General features: G+C 41.9%; 1 protein-coding gene across 1 annotated transcript in view; it reads right to left on the reverse strand.

Annotated features, from left to right (window-relative positions):
• Positions 1–822: 822 nt before the first annotated feature.
• Positions 823–17,182, reverse strand: part of tox3 (TOX high mobility group box family member 3) — a 41,482-nt gene continuing 25,122 nt past the window's right edge. The window contains exons 3-7 of the mRNA XM_041062349.1: positions 11,140–11,391; positions 4,562–4,825; positions 4,225–4,455; positions 3,921–4,001; positions 823–3,669 (exon numbers count right to left, since the gene is read on the reverse strand). Coding sequence (XP_040918283.1) covers positions 2,839–3,669; positions 3,921–4,001; positions 4,225–4,455; positions 4,562–4,825; positions 11,140–11,391 — 1,659 coding nt within the window. The 3' untranslated portion in view covers positions 823–2,838. The remainder of the gene's footprint in view (positions 3,670–3,920; positions 4,002–4,224; positions 4,456–4,561; positions 4,826–11,139; positions 11,392–17,182) is intronic.

Raw genomic sequence — 17,182 nt, forward strand, 5'->3', positions numbered from 1 at the left:
ATATCTGTAACCTTTTTATTGCAGAGTCCCATAACTCCAACCCTGGCTGTGAGATATTTGTACACACAGTGACCGCAGTACTGAGGGGTTATGGAATAACAAGGAGCTCCATGCATTATTAATGGGCTCTGCTGTGAATCTGTTCAGAATAATAACAGCGATTTCCCAGAGCCTCATTACTGTGTGTTTTTAAAGCATGTGTTTGGTATCCATGGACACCCGCTCTCACATTCTCCTCTTCTCCCCTTGTATTGAGATTCAGGTCATGCACGGCATTTGCTGTTTTTAATTTTCATTTCATCATAAGCACTTTAAGACTGTTGCCAGCACTTATTTGCAGTTTTCCTGCAGACCTCTTCACTCGGGCTTCTGACAGGACAGATGCTGCAATTAATCAAGGCAGAGAAATGGGCATCGTTTCCATACCGAGCTGAAGAGCCAATCACCGCAGCAGCAGCGGCAGCGACAGGCCTCAGCCCAAATTACGAATGCTTTTCTAAAACTAACTAATTGAAAACAAACCAAAATTTAAAAATTCTATCAGGCTGCTATCACAGAAGCACAGGAGCAGATCCTCGCTCCTAATTTGTAACTAACATTAACCCGTGTTTAAAATGTCTCAGCTGCCTGTGGAAAAAAAAAAGAGGGCCCTTCTTTGGGCCAGTGGATTCACAGCCTTTTGTGAAGATATGATAATTATTGTTTGCCTGCTTTCCCTCCCCCGCTCACCATATTATTCAAGGGAGCTCAGCAAACCCCTGGGGATGTCTTGGAAATGAAGCGATTTTGAAGGGAGTAAGAAAGAGGCAGAATCCAGTGCACTGGTGTGTGAGAAGGGGACTGTTATTGAGACAAGTACCAGTTACATGCTGACCTTGTCCAGTATCAACACTGTTTTTTTACACACAGTTACAATGGACTTCCATTCAAAGCACTGAGAAACAGCACACACTATAATAATGCCAACATGAATGCTCATATATCCCTGCAAAGTTTTTTTTTCCTCTTATAGAATTAATCAATAGAAAACATACAAATTTACTTTGCATATCTCGCAAAGAACTGAGTGCTATGAATATTTATCAGTGTATTTATTTCCAATAGCTAACAAGGAGATGTGAAGAAATACCTCATAAAAAATTTATGGCTGATATAACTTTTGAAATAAACCGATTCCTTCAAATAAATATTTGTGATTGATAGTTTAATTTTGAACAGAGACACAAAGAAATATATAATACTTCATACAAAATTATGGCTACTATCATATTAGTGATGGAATGTCTCTGGATTCGACTTCATGGCCCAGCAAAAACTCAAACATTAAATTACTTCTCCTGTTTTGAGCTGGAAACAACTTTTCTAGGGCTCCATACCGATATGCATTTATTCTATGGACAGTTTTCAGAAGCAGTTGGTTTGTAAGCAAAATACAAACAGAATTAATCGCTGCTATTGTAACTCATAAAAAAGTATAAAAGAGCAGAAATGCACTATGTGATATAGCAATCCACAGGTCGTTTAACAATGTTTTAATTAAAGCCTCACATATTAAAACTTTACAACAGGTGATATGAAAAATGTACAACATTTTCTGTTTTTTTTTTTTTTTTTTTTGTTTGTTTGTTTTTTCAGGGACTTCTATACAGCTGGCAAAAATACCTCCGATGCCTTTTCAGTTGGCTTTGGCAGTGCAACAAACTGGCTCTGCTAGTTTTGTTTTTTCCTTTTTCAAAACAATGACAGTATCAAGGAGCAGAGTAAAAATACATCAGTCCCCAAACCATCTTTCCTTGATCCGGAAATTTGTATTTACCATAAAATATCCCCTTTGTTACACAAAATAAAAACATAATTTAATTGTTAAACATCTGAAGTAAAAACAAATAGATTAAAGAAGGTTTTTTTTTTCTTTTTTCTTTTGGAGGGGGTGGGGGTGCCAGTTACACGCTTTTGGGCAAATCACCTGGAGGATAGATTACTGGATAAAGGAGGTCTCATCTCTCCCCACTCTACAAAACATGTACAGCAGATTACAGCTACAGTTTGATGATGTGATGACATAAATGATTTATGGCAGTCTCTGTCTCAGTCTGTTCAGTCATTCATCCAGAGATCTGCATCCCAAGACCTTTTATTTTCAGTTCCCCTTATTCTTCAAGACACTGTCTGCATTTGTGGCACAGTTTAAATGCATTCAGCTATCACCGGGCCTCCAACGTGCGGCGATCTGATCAACGATTTCCTCCATGCCGTTGTTGAACAGTTACATCTGCGAGAATGATTGGTGAAAGAGGAAAGGCTGGAGTAAAGAAAGTCTCGTTATATACTGGCCAGTGTGGGAACAAAGACTGGTGTGTGGGTTACTGGTTTAGGCAAGGATTCTGTGAGTCATTCAGTCCAGGCAAGAGCTGATAAAAATCCTTTTTGTTACAACGTGTTCAAAATGTCCTTTTGCTGCGGTGAACTGACAACTCTGGCCTCATAAATAAAGCTTTATTGTTAAATAAAACAGTGAAAGACACACGTCTTTCAACACATTGTGTGCCCAGTCAGTTTAAATTGATAACTGAAAGACCTCACAAAACAAACAAATAAACAATCACTGGGCGCTCGCCCTAACCGGCTTCTGTCATAGCTCAGCCTATTTTATAGACAAAACCTCAGCTAACATGTTTACCTCCTGTACACGCGTGTGCATATCCGTCTATAACAATGGACAAAGTTCTTTGTATAACATTCTAAATCTTATACACTTCTTAAGTGCAACTTAGAAAAGCAACGTGGAATGATGCTTTTATTCTATTCCTGTTCTTTGAGATAGGATTTCCATTTGGCTCAGTAAATGCTGACCTGGGACAGGACCTGGGCGTGGGCCTGGATTTGGGAGGGGTGTGGTTGCTGCTGTGGGGCTGGCTGGGGGCTGCCGAGCGATGCGGAGCCTCCCACTGAATGGGGTGTACCAGGAGAGTGCTGGGGTGGGGAACACTGGGACTGATGCTGCTGCTGCTGTTGCTGTTGTTGCTGTTGTTGCTGCTGCAGATGTTGAATCTGCTGCTGATGCAGCTGATGCTGCAACTGCATGTGCTGCAGCTGCATCTGCTGTTGCTGTTGCTGCTGCTGCTGTTGCTGTTGTTGCTGCTGCTGCATGTGGTGCTGCTGCAGCTGTTGCTGGAGGTGGTGTTGGAAATGCTGATGCTGCATCTGTTGCTGGATCTGCTGGTGATGCATCTGCTGCTGCTGCATCTGATGGTGCTGGAGGTGCTGCTGCATCTGCTGCTGCTGTTGCTGCTGCTGGAGCTGCTGCATTGCATGCTGCTGCACCGGTTGCATGGGTGGGCTCATCTGAGACACCGCTGTAGACTGGGCACCCGCCACCATGCCTCCTCCGGCACCCATCTGGCCAAGCAGCTGCGGTGGCATCCCGGAGGACATATTCTGGTGGGAAACTGTGACTGAGGTCACGATCTGACTGCCCCCTAGTCTCATCTGCAGAGGTTTCGGGGCAATGGCCCGTGGTAGGGCTTGTTGGAGGGCCTGGGATGCTGATGACATGGAGGGGTGCTGGTTGAGGGGTGAAGGCAGCACCAGACCTGGGGAGAGGCTGGTGGAGGCCAGGGTCTGCTGCACTGAGCGGATAGTCTGGGCCTCAGCTGATTCTGCTGCAGCCTGGATGGAGAAAAAAAAAAAAACATCAGAAATTATCTACAAATCCACACTTTCCACCTCTGAAGAATACTTCCAAATATAAGTATACTGTAGATTTTGTTCTTAAATTGCTCCAGTTCCTTCTGTCATTGCAAAAGAGCTCTCTACAAACTCACAGTGAATAATATATTACAAAGAATTCTGAGAAATTCAATTCACTGTACTGTCAGATTCACACATTTTTCAGGTGAAAAGAAGAAACAGTTTCTCACCTTGGAAACCAGGCTAGCACGGTATGCGGCGAGGGCTTTTAAATATTCTTTCTTGGCAGCTTCTGTTTTGCTTTTGTAAACCTGTGATGACACAAAGGTACGTGTGAATGGACAAATAAAGGTTCTTTTTAATTAGAGATAACTTCTGTCACCTATGGCAACATACAGTACACACAGATACCGCACTGTATATATTCCACATACATGTAAATACACATTTTTTTTCTGCTTGAACTTTCTGTATCCCTGTTAACAATGCCACATGATTTATCTGAATGGTCTGAATGACTAAACTTTGTAGTACCTGCTTCTGCTCCTCTCCCAGACCATCCCACATGGAGGCCACGATCTTGGACACTTCTCCGAAGGTGGCGTTGGGATTCTGACCCTTGATGGCCGCCTGGGTGTCTCTGAAGAATAGGGCATAAGCTGACACTGGCTTCTGAGGCTCATTGGGATCCTTCTTCTTCTTCTTCTTAGGAGTTTTGGGCTTCTTTGTGGGATCTATGGGGGCTGGTCGCTTCTCTCCAATGACCTGCAATGACGGCAGTTTTTGAGATGAAGAACTTTAGAAAAAAATTTCTTTAACATCAGCTAGTTAATTCCCAACAATCATCAAACAAATAACTCCTCTTCCTCACCCTGTTGCCGTCGTCCTGGTCGTCTTCATTTATGGAGCTGGAGGGGGACGGCGTGGCGGACTTGCTGGCAGGCGGAGATGGGGAAGTGTGGGTGATGTTGGGTCCTGCCATGTTTAGGCTCAACTGTGCGTTGAGTTGGGATTGGTTGATGGTGGTGAGCTGATTCCGCGGTATCATCCCGTTGGAGCTGTTCATACTGATGATGGACTTCATCACCATGGCTGGGTTGGGTGGGTACTGGCGAAGGTGGCCTGGCCCCACATTCTGTGGTACAAAAAAGCAAAGAGAGGGGCTGATGAGAAAGCAAATCATATAATATTAAATGGAATACTGACCCGTGTTCCTCTGCTTTCACTCTGCTGCACAAAGATATCTCTGTCCTCGCCATGACACCCTGCTGCCAAGCGTATGAAGATCATGAAGCTGTATCCCTTTACCAGAGAGGAAATCAGGTCAATGGATTCTTTGGATTGTTACGTGGCAGATCACATGTCACGATGTCCTGGGTCTTAAATATCTCTATTACAGGCCATGATGAATTATCTTGACACCCGAGGAGTTACTTTATAAGCCAGCAATAGATGGCTACACAGCTCAGTTGATTCATTTCAAAACTCTATTGTATGGAAATCTGTGACACAGCTTTTGACTGCCTGGTCCCCGGAGGGGAAAAGTGGACTCGGTTCCCCCTGCACTGTGATACATAACTTGAAATGTCACAATAAAAAGACTGTTACAGCCGCAGTTTGTATGCATGCACCTACATGTCAGTTCAGTTTGAGGCAGCCATGAGCCTGTATGATTTAGTGTAATGTAACTTTAAAGTTAGAACTCAGAGAGGGGAAAAAACTTCTATATAGAATCAAATCCATAAATCAACCAGTTGAAGGTATGAAGAGTAAGAGCTTTGGACAGGTCCCCACCCTTCTACCATCGAGGGTATAATGTAATAACATTTTCCAAATCTCTGGCACTTTCCTCCTGATAAAACATTCAGTTCTTGAAAGAGTCTTAGAGAAGGTGTAGGCAACATGTTTGCATTGATTGTGGTGAGGGTGAAATTACGAAGCCTGCCAGCTCCCCAGAGGGAAGACTGATCAGAGAGCCAGCAGAGCTGACATGGAACAGGGGAGGGGACGTGAACACAACAAAAAAGGTGATTTGTTCTCCCTGGGTACATCCATCTGGTATTCAGTAGCACAAACTCAATCTCTCCCAACATCAACACATCATAAACCCACGCACCTGGCTTTATTGAAAGAACCTTATGAATGCCCGTCTTCAAAAACAATATTGTAACACCATTTCAGACAGAAACATATTGGATCTACAATCCATTTCTTTCTCATATGCCATGTCTACTGCTTATCATAAACACAATCTATGAAGTGAGAGCGGATTTATATTTACATGTGCGAGGAAGATTGCGCGAAAGGTGAGACAAAGGTGGGGAAGAAATTGAAGACATATTGTTGTGATTCTTCAAATACGGAAGCTTTCAGTTCTCTCACAAATAAAAGCTGCAATAAACAAGCCTGTGACCAAATGACACATATCTGCAACCCGCCATGTTGCAATAGCTATTGTCATCTTCATTACTGAGAACACGATGGCTTGCAGTTTGCTCTCTGCTCGCTGTGAACATCAAAGGCGCGCACACTGAGCTCATTAGTCGTGGCCATCTGTATAATAACACTTTTGCCCAATCCCAAATGATGTAGTTTTGACTTAGAGCAATGGCCCATTCTGCCATTTGTTTGGAATATGGTGATTTCTTCTAAATGCCCTTTGGATGTTATGCATTTAAAAAAACAAAGATATATGCACATGATGACCACAGTTAAATACTTAATCATATCACATTCAACGGCTTTCTAAATCCTTATTCTTCTTATTCTTATTCTTCTTCTTCTTCTTCTTATATCATCACATATTATAGCCATAACCAGAGTAGCAGCAATTTTGTTGTTCACTTCATGTTGCAGAAGAGGGAAGACAGTTACGTCAGTGAAACACCGGCTTTGGCACATCTGATTTGAATGAAAAGATAACACAGCTAATAACACACCAGTGAAGGAAATCATTTTAAGTAACAGTTGCCTTGATTGTGAATATGAATCTGGTACTAGGTTGTTTATTTATGTCCCTCTGCCTTCTCATTTGCATTTTGATTGCAGTATTGTCAGCAGTCACAGCAGACATCTAACCAGATATTTTGATAGTCATCGTAAATCTGCAAATAAGTCCTTATCTTGAGTACACAGTGGCCAGATGTGCCCTCCTCAGTCAGAACTGTGTGTGCGCCTACGTGTCTTGTCTGTCCGTGTGTTTGTACGTAAAACACTAACGAAAAGTTGAAATCTACTCTGTAATCGATAAAGATTTTTATTCCTTTGCAAATTCATATTGTAAAATTCCCCATTGTGTTACTTTTAATGTCAAAGCTGAAAGAGCTGGCATCAACATAATGCTGTTAACAATATGCTGCGAAAGAAGGGAAAAAAAGAGAGCTTGTTTTGTACATTACTGTTGGCTTCATCCACTCTTTACACAGCAAACACTCCACACAGCCACATAAAGCTTTCTGAAAAGATGAGAAAAAAAAATACCCCACTATTGACAAAGTGTGAAACCTTTTCCACAATAAACGCAGGCCAATAAACACAGCAGCTGGACTCAGAATGCAACATTATACATTCACCAAGTGATAAAAATCTCAACACCGATGTCAATGAAAGCAAGTTCCAGTCTGTTCTTAAAGATATTGGAAATCAGAATTTGGGGAGAATTTATGAACAGTGGCACTATGTACTAAGCTGTAACAGGCTGAAAAGAATGTTAACAAGTTCCATTTCCATTCAATCAATGCTAGAGCTCTTGGAAATGTTCCATGGCAGGAGAGGGGTAAAATCATCTATATGGTAATTATAAGGATGAATCCCCCAGTAACTTTCGCCAGCATGAAAGGTCAGTCCTATTAAAGATAGTTTATCAGCACTCTGCACATATTCCTTTACTCTGCTTCTAAACGGGTACATCATTTTATTTTTTTTCCTCCATTTTCTGCAACCTGCTGAAGTCTGTGCTTAAGCCAAATGAGAAAAATGGAATTCTGAATGGCAGTAAAGGCTATAATAGCATGAAGATAAATTGTTTTTCTTTCCCCTGCCCTGTCTCAGTCAAACATACTTCTCTCTCTTTCTCTCTGTGTTGTGCAAACTCAGTCTATCTATCTCCCCAACCTATAACCCCGACTTACCCCCCCACCCCACTCCATCCCAACCCCCAATTCAGCCCCCAACCCCCACACTGTGAGGCCGGGAGGTTCCCTCCCTTTGGTCCGGTACAGTCGCTGACCCCGTACCCCGTTCCACCATTTCTCCTGATGCATTATGGGTATTTAAAACTTGTCCAACATGACATCATTTCATTTTGAGAGCTGCCTGAGAAAAGTAAATTACAGAATCAATCATGCAGAAGGTCAAGCTGAGACTTCATTACAAGTATTGCATGCCTGCATGAATATCTTTCATTTCTGACTGACCCAATATGTCACAATAGCTGTCTGTCGAGAGAGAAAAGAAAAAAGAAACGAAGCGAAAAAAAAAAAATCCACTCTCTTAAATTGATGTACAACTCATGTCAGTGCTTCTTGGCCTGGAAGGGAGATAAGAGGGAAGTGTAGAAAAACATGCTTTCTGCAACAGTGCTCACATTTTCCATTTGATTCAGGATATAGTGGTTTTTGACCAGTCAAAACCAAGGGTATTATACTCACTGGCAATCTCCACAATATCAAGGCATATCAAATCATGTGAACAACAAACTGCAAATGGCTTTTTCAGCCTCGCTTTCATTTTGCATGATGCATGTGGTCCAAACGCTATTTTGTGTTAGATATTAGCATATCTATGCCGCTGTAAAGCTAATGACATGTGAAGCAGCCAGTTTGTAATGAAAAATATATAATGCATCGCCACATAGCGGTAAATGTTATAAGATAGCAGGGCTCATATCTCCTAAATATTGATTTTAACATGTAATACAGCTAGTTGACTAGTGTAGGTTTTGAATCCAATCATGGAGGACACAGAACCCATTTCAGTATATGCTTACATGTGTCAAAAAAAACCTAAAATGTGGCGAAGGCACCAGGTGTTTTTTGAAATAGAACCCAGAGACCCTTGCTGTGCAGGAGGGAGAAAATCGAGAAGAAATTGTGAATAAAGCAATACTGGCAGCTCTAACTCCAGTACTATTTGGCACTATTGAGACTCAATCACAAATCAGGAGGACACATGCTGGGAGACAAAAATGAGAGTCAGAAGCTTGTTAGGAGAGCAGATTAAATAAATAATGACTTCAGATTCAGGGCTTGCCAGGCACATTGCAGCTGAGAAAATGTATTTCTCTTTGTAGAAGCTCGGCATCTGTGGCCAATTTGCAAGACATACGCTGAACGTTATGGGGACAGGAATTAGCAGAACACTTGGCAATGCAATGACATGGAAGAAGCTTTTGAAAATAGCCCAGGTATATTCACTGGCTGGGTTTCTCATTAAGTTCTGATAAGAGACAGGCTTTCACACACACTAAATACTCTCCACCAGTAAGCTAGTACAGAGAAAAGAAAACCAAGACAAGTGTTTGGGAAATATGAGCATGGTGGCTTGATGAAAAATGTAATTGCAATAGTGCACGGTTTATTTGTTTGCCCCTGCAGCCATAACAAATAACACAGAATGTAATCATGTATATAAGGTTGTCATCCCTTTATCAGTGTGCTGACAAAATGACAAAACACCCCTCTTAGGGCCTTCGTAAATCATTGTCTCTGTATATAGTATGCACTGCGAACGGCGACGTTACTTATCTCATTTAAAAGTTGCGTTCTTTTTTCAAGACGAAGATAAAACCACAGATGAATAGAATTTCTATAGGCATTGTCACAAGACTTTTGGGGATCAATCCCATTTACAGGAAAAATGAAGGGCCACCACAAGCCTTCCTGCGGTACAATGTGTGATGACTGATAACGAGTGAGTGGTGTGCCGACGACAATGCCACGAGGCAGGGAGCAGAAACCCATATTCTCCCCTCACTTTTTAATAGAGTCTCTGCACAATCAGAGACATGAGCCATGCAAATGGTGTTAAAGAGGAATAATGTTTGAGAATCAAATCTAATCCTCCAGCAAGTCGTGAGAACAGTCAGGAATGTAATTGTGTCAAGGTTCTGTTTCTTCCAGATGTAGAAAGCTTAACTGACCATGAAATGAAAATTCTTTAGGCAAAAGCCTTCTGGGGCTCACTTACTGTATGCGGCAGAGATATTTTAAAAGCGGCAATTATTTTACATGCCAGAAGCATGGAAGCAGGAAAAAGAGCTGTAAAATTTTATAGCCCCTTCCCATATGGAATGTAAATAAATATCTCTAATATCAATGTGATTCAACAAATGTGTTACAAAGAAGGGGGAGAGAGGTGGGGGGTCTAAAACACATTTCATTTATTCATACAGTTATAATGATCATGGCACTTCTTCGGTGCTTTGTGGTTCACAAAGCAAAGTCAGCATCAATATCATCATCTCTCCGCTCATGCCTTTGTCCTTTCATTTCTTTTCTCCTAAATGAATCTTCCATTCTTGTAATAGGTCTGTAAGACAACTAGTCAGCCAGTGACATTTCCATTTTTCCTCCTCAATGCTTCTATGATTGTGGCATTTGAAAATGCCTTTCCACCCCGAGACAACAATCTCACAATCTATAGCACATAACAGTATCAACATAAAGAGAGTGATTACTTCGTCTACTGTTCCGTGTTTGACCATCTGTGTTAGAGGAAAGGAGGATTAGGCTAAAAATATGTTCGTCAACACCTCAAAAGGAGGGTAATTCTCTATAACGCAGAGACAAAGCTTATCTTGAACTCCACACAAAACGTGTCTTTTTTTTTTTGAAGACCTCGTGAGACACTGGACAGAAGCATGCATCAGCGTTTACAGAAGAAAAAAAAACAGACTTCTGGAGGCAACATGAATTAAATATGAGTATGTGAAACTGTGGCACTTTTGGGTCCCATTTTCATTGTCCTTCTGGGGCTGAATGCGCTTTGTATTCTAACACCTGTGATCTATTCACATCTGCTCACCTTACAGAGGGGGATCATCCACGGTGTGCGCGCTTTTTACAAAAAAATCCTCACAGTAAGTAACATAATATCATGACATTTACTCAATGTGATCATATACCTCCTGTGTTGTAAACAAGGCCAGATGCTGTGCCAGATGCACTGACAACAGGAGGCGTACAAAAACTGTGAAGGTGACATCGTGGTTCAGTAAAAAGGGCTCATTTAAGGACTGTATCCTCCTGGTATCAGGGGTCTCCAGTAGTATACCCATATCTTTTAGTTTGGTTACCACATCTGGGGCTGCAGCTACAAGTAGGACACATGCTGTAGCAGCGCTAGTGCAGGATTTTTCTGTGTTGACAAATGAGGATAACATTTCTCTAGTTGCAGAAAATAAATAGACTTCTCAATTTACTAGTGGTATAAATGTATAGAGGTTCTCACCACTGGTTGGCCGTTGTTGACAGACATCCCGTCCTGGTCCATCATGTTGCGTGAGATGGTAATAGAGGGCAGATCCAGGCTCTGAGGGGGGAACTGAGGGATTAATGGACCCCTGTGCGGACCTGGGGGCTCTGGCATTGCTGGGAAAGGTGAGTCCACTTCTGAGAGACCCAGACCAGACTCCGTCTCAGGTGGAGGTGTGATGGGAGGAATCTCAAATTCCTCGTCACCCAAACTGGGCGTATGAAAAGTCTGAAAAGAAGGAAGGAAAAGGAAAGTTACGAAATCCATAAACAACGAATTCACTGAGGTGGGCCTTATCTAACATGCTGGAAGGAAACCTTCAGGGATTAAATCAGACAACTTTGTTTAAGAGAGGGAGTGTTTTAGTGGAGTGGTAATACACTTGTCTGGAAGTGCACTAAGATGTAACATTTCCTAAACCTATTAAAGTCCACTTTGAGTAAAAAAAAAGAAGGAAAAAGACGAGTGCGGAAGAAGACGTCAAAAGCAAAAAATATCAAGCAGCAATCACGGGAGAGAGAGGATACATGATAAAAGCCCTTAATCTTGGGGATGGAAGATGCTGGGTTGAAGTGCAGTGAAAATACACGTCACAGGGAGATGGGTTTAAAGAACATTTTCAAAGATTATTACGCTTGGCCAGAAGTGTTTCTTTTTGTTCCCCTTGCCTGCACCCTTAAATCTGCTCATCAAACAGCCTAATCCTTCTGCCTTTCGAATTAAAGCTTTTGGTCACACTTAATTTGCTTATGTGCCTTCTTGGAGATGGGACTGTTCACCTACTTGGGTCTTGTTGTCATCTGTACATTGCATTAAGCTAGACTCTGGAAAGCCAATATATTCATATCCTCACAATGACCACACTGCAGGTCCACACGAATGCAGCTGAGCACAGGGCCAAACAGCGTGCTGTCTGGAGTGCTGGGCACGGCTGCTGCTGTTAAAGTCACAGAAAACCTCTTCAAAGCACTGGTCTCTTACTAAAAGTGATATGGTTTTAACTGCTAGCATGGCTTCGTCTATTGCTTGAAAGCACAGTGGTATAGCGCTGAAATCATATTAAACTCCCAGCGCTGCTGGAAATCCTGTTGAAAATGAAACAAAAAGAAGCCAGCTCTGCTTCGGGATTGCTTTGGGTTGATCTCAAACTCTACTTTCTTGTCGGCGTGTCACTTTTACAGCAGTGTTGAGACCTGCCTCTGGTGACCGCATCAACAGTTTCTCTCACTCTCCACAAAATCTGACCACATTACAACAAATCTAAAGCACCACAGCCCAGCTTGTCACATAGGAATCAAACTCTACAGCTACCATAAGAGAGGTGAAGTTCTACGTATCTCAAAGGAAGAAGCTACACTCAACAACAGAGCTAACCAGGCTTTTCTTCCCTGTCTTTCTCGGCTCTGTCTCTCTGTCTCCAGTAGGGGATGGAATAACAGAAGGGAGACAACGGAGGGAATATGCCAACACAACCCTTGATTAGGGAGTATTAATGTTCCCCTTGCTTGCTTTAGCACACAGACACTTGAAACTAATTCATTGCCTAGTCAGGGCAGCTGTCTTGACAAGCACTGATGAATTCCTGTGGCAGAGGCAGCTAATAGAGTTTTCATTCCCCCCTTTTCTTTCTCTCTTCCTGCTCCCTACCACTGTTTCACTTTTCAGAGCTTGTTTCACAGCTAGAGAATCAGTTCTCCTTTCAGAGGGAGCTAAGGTCATATTCATCACAGCCCTGGCCTCTGGCTCGCAGAGTGCAGAATAAATCACAAGCACCTTCAGTAGCAACCATTTGCTCTCAGTCCTCTCCTGTCATATTATGTTTCAGTCTTTCTCAAAATCCTCTGGAACTTAGTTCACAATACCTGTCTGTTCAGCAGCACGTGATTAAAAAGTGTTTGTAAAGTTAATAAAGCAAAACCGTCATGAGGAAGGAAAGTTGCAGTAGCACATGGAAAGGACGAAAGATTGTCCATCATCCTGGTCTTCATTCATCTTTTTCAACTCCCCCTGTGGAGCAGGGTCAATCTCCACACCAGCCTTAAGATCTATGATCCCAGTCACATCTGTATCATATCATGCAGCAATCTGAAAACACTTGCATACAATTATAATCTCTCTGACAGAAAAGCATCAGCAACATCTTGGTCTCACTTGTCCAGCGTGGTCACATACACAGCAAAGGCTGGCAAGGCCCATGCAGGGAGGTGAAAAATATTACAGCAGATACTATTTGCTGATCTAAGTAGGTTTTCTGTGGTGTTACATTGTGTAAGGCAAATCAGGGCAGAACTATATAGGCCACTGGATCCTATAGGCTGGTCCACCGTGACCTGAATTGCAGAGCAAACCTAGAGATTTGAGGCGAACGTCAAAGAAGCTGACGTTGGCTGAGATGAGCTCTACTTTTGTTGGTGAGAAGCGCAAGCATGACTGTGACCTTTAAATGAAACACAGACATGCACTTGGAGTAAAGGAGGAAACTTTCTGGTGTTTAGCAATGAAGTGGAGAACAGGGAGAGAAAAAAAAATCACATTTGAGGAGCAAGATCAGTGTCAAAGACTGAGCTTGTGTGCATCGCCTCTCTTTGTTAATGATGATACAAATTAACATCTGCACCAGGGGCACTGATAATGGAGAGATGGCGTTTGTGTCTCATTTGGGGGGGTATGGAAGATGTCAGCTGTCCGCGAAGAAAAGGCCCTCTCCCCAGGGAAGAGGTGCCAGATTTTACTGGAGCCCACAGAGTGTTACAGTGTTGCACACTGTCTGGTGTCATTTCACATAAAGCCAGTCTAATTCTGCACCAGGAGCAGCTTAGGGGGCTCTGATCGGAGATTAAGAGATGCACAATCCACTTTCTTCGCATCACCAGCCTGATTATCCATTTAAATTGTTCTGAAAGGCTCAGCAGAGCCAAGTGCCAAGCCAGATGCTGGCTAGGGATGTGCCGGCATGTACATGTTAAGGGGCGGGCAAGGGAGAGCACAACAGACAGAGAGAGAAAGAGTAGTGTGTATGTATCTTTGCATTGGCAGCCACAGGGTTCAGTAGTATGAGGGCAGAGCAGAGAGGCCTGGTGTACCCAGCATGCGTATCCTGAGCAGGTGTGTGGGAAATCTCCAGTCCTCGGTCCCTATTGGAGGTGCTAAACTTGGACCAAACTGTATCAGGCTGCAAATCATTCTCAAAAGTCCTTATATTCTGCCTTGTAAAGTTCAAATGTGAGGTTTAAAAAAAAAAAAAAAACAGTCTCATATTGTAAGTTGTCGGTTGCATTAAAAATGTCTTCCTTACACAAGTATATGACTAAAACTAATGTTAACAAGCTGATATGTAGCAGGTAGAACGTTTAGCATATTCACCATGCCAAATGCTAACATTTAATAATTAGCATGAATGCAAATTACAGCTAGGGCTGATTGGAATGTTATTAGTTTTGATGGTCTTTGATCATAAACCAAAGTATTGAACAAATTAAACGTTTGCCCTGACGGCCCTGTTGATGAAAAGTCAGGGGATCACCAGAGTTATTATAATTCATTCTGGTGGAGGCGTGGTAACGAATGTGATTCCATCAAGCAGTGGAGACATTTCACTCAAAACTATAATTGTGAATCTCACGGTGGCACTAGACAATCATTAGTATTCATCCTCTGGGCACCATGAATATCTGTGCCAAAGTTCACAAAGTCCATCCAACAGTTATTGACAAGATACTGAGTGCAAGACAGATCCGTCCCTATAAGCTGCTAGCTGGGATAAAAATTATCCACAACAGAATTTCAGTGCAAAATGTCTTTACAAGGTCTTATGGCAAATGGTATAAGCTGGTTTATATAGAGTATATGTACATTATTTTAACTCTGTCTATATAATAAAACCGTACAACAGTGTTCACAGTAATAAAAACTCACAGGGAGGTGACTAGGGGATGTGTATCAGTCAATTTTCCTTTCTGACATGTTATCCCTCTGCTGCCATGATACTCTTTCAATATCAGGACAAAGAGCAAGAAAAAGCTTTTCGGGCAATATTCCCAGTCCTTCAATAAACGTAGTAATGCAATTCACAGATGCAATAACCAAGACTTGTTAAAGGCAGCAGTATGCAATTACTGCATATAATAGGCCTCAGAATCAATAGAGGCAGGATTGAGGATCCAGTTTCAAATATCTAGACAGGCAGAGTGCAGCTACTCAAATGACAACATCAACCATGGCACCCCTAATCAACATTATTTCAAATTTGGATCATTTGTAGTCCATTTCTACATATTTATAGTTCATTACACGACTCTAATTTGATTGGGAAAGTAAAGTGATACATCTGAGTGGAACACAATCTCAGTGTACAGTATCCTTTTCCCTGAGGGAAGCAGTCAAGCTTTCCCTGCAAGGATGTATGCTTTACCAGGCACACCAAGGTCATCTTATCTCATTCTCTAAGTGCATAAGGTAAATGATACACCGGCCATCTAAACAGCAAATACAGGCCATCTGTTCTGATGTAGAAACATTCTGCCTTGAGCACAAACAAATTTTAAGTAATACAGTATGTGTTATGAGGAAAATAGTACCTGGATGAAAACAGGTTTATATGTAGTTTTAAGCAATAAGGTGGTAATATAGGTAGTACAAAAATGAACATCTTCTTTGACCAAAACAACATTCTTCCTCCTAAAAATTAAAAGGTAAATTTGTAAGCAGTCAAACACAAATTAAATACTTCAGCTAATGTTAGCATACAGTAGATAGGAATTGATTGGGTATGGCTGCTAAACGAACATTACTTTGTTAAATTTACTGTAACACAAGTAGAGTGGTCACAACTGTGGCCAAAGTGGCAGCTGTTTGCAAACGTTACATAGACTCACTGTAACTGATCTGTTAAACAAGCAAGCAACAGAACCCAAGATTTCAGGAGAGGACACTTTTTACAAATTACAATTTTTTGAGTTTTTTAAGTCTTTTTAAGTAGATTGGAAAAAAGGGTAATACTATAGTGGACAAACAAGAAAACCTGATACAGTAAGATTTTTTTTATTTGAAATGCAAAAACTCTGTGATGAAGTTACACCCTTGGTCGGCTGGCCGAGTCTTGGAGTTTCTCTATTGACCGTTACTCTTCGAAACGGATTAGTGGGAACAGTTTCTGTTATGCCATCAGGACAGTATTTACAAATGTGTTGCCAACTTAGCACCTCTAACTCTAGATTAACTGACTTTTCAGATGTAATTCTTTAGCTACTTCAAGAATAAAATAATAATTTTAAAAAGCACCTAGTGACAAATCTAGTGACTTTCTGGAACAGTTTTCAACTACGTTTTTAATGTCGCACATTGACCATACTATGCCAAGCCAAGTACTAGGTTTTGACCTTGTCTAGTACACAACAACCCTCTGGTTTTAATTGGAAACAATAGCTAACCAAATGTGGTGGCATAAATTTAGCCCCGCTGTCAAACTTAGCTTTTCATCATGGAGCCCTCATGAAGGACACTTCCTTCCCCATTGTGCCCTCAGCCTAAAGCAGATACATTAAGTAGATTAATATAGCATTACAGTGGAGATAGTGTGAAACTTCACAACTCAAAGAGGAAGTCACTTTAATCTTACTTTAGCTCAGTTTGCAACAAACAATACTTTGGACACTCCATCGCTTGAAAGGAAAAATCTCTGCTTAAGACTTCTTCTCCTTCTCTCTCTCCGCTTCTAAGCACAATACCATCTGTGCCTTAACACTGGAAACAGTTGTTCCTTTTGATAAAATGCAAATGAGCTGGGCTGTTTTTATCAAGGACTCCCCCCACCCCACCCCCACTCCAGCCCATCCCCCCTTTCCCTGACTGCCACAGTGGGCCCTCACAGCTGGGGGCTGAATGCTCTCCAAGCAGCTTGTGTCGGCGTGGTCCCCGCTGCAGTGGGCCTCAGCAGCCCGTGGATACACAGGATGCGTCAACTCAGCGTAAATGTGGGGGAAAATTAAACTTCTTCCGTAACACTCCGTGGCTTTGTGAA

This window comes from Toxotes jaculatrix, chromosome 1 (assembly GCF_017976425.1).
Source record: "Toxotes jaculatrix isolate fToxJac2 chromosome 1, fToxJac2.pri, whole genome shotgun sequence".
Lineage (NCBI taxonomy): Eukaryota > Metazoa > Chordata > Actinopteri > Toxotidae > Toxotes > Toxotes jaculatrix.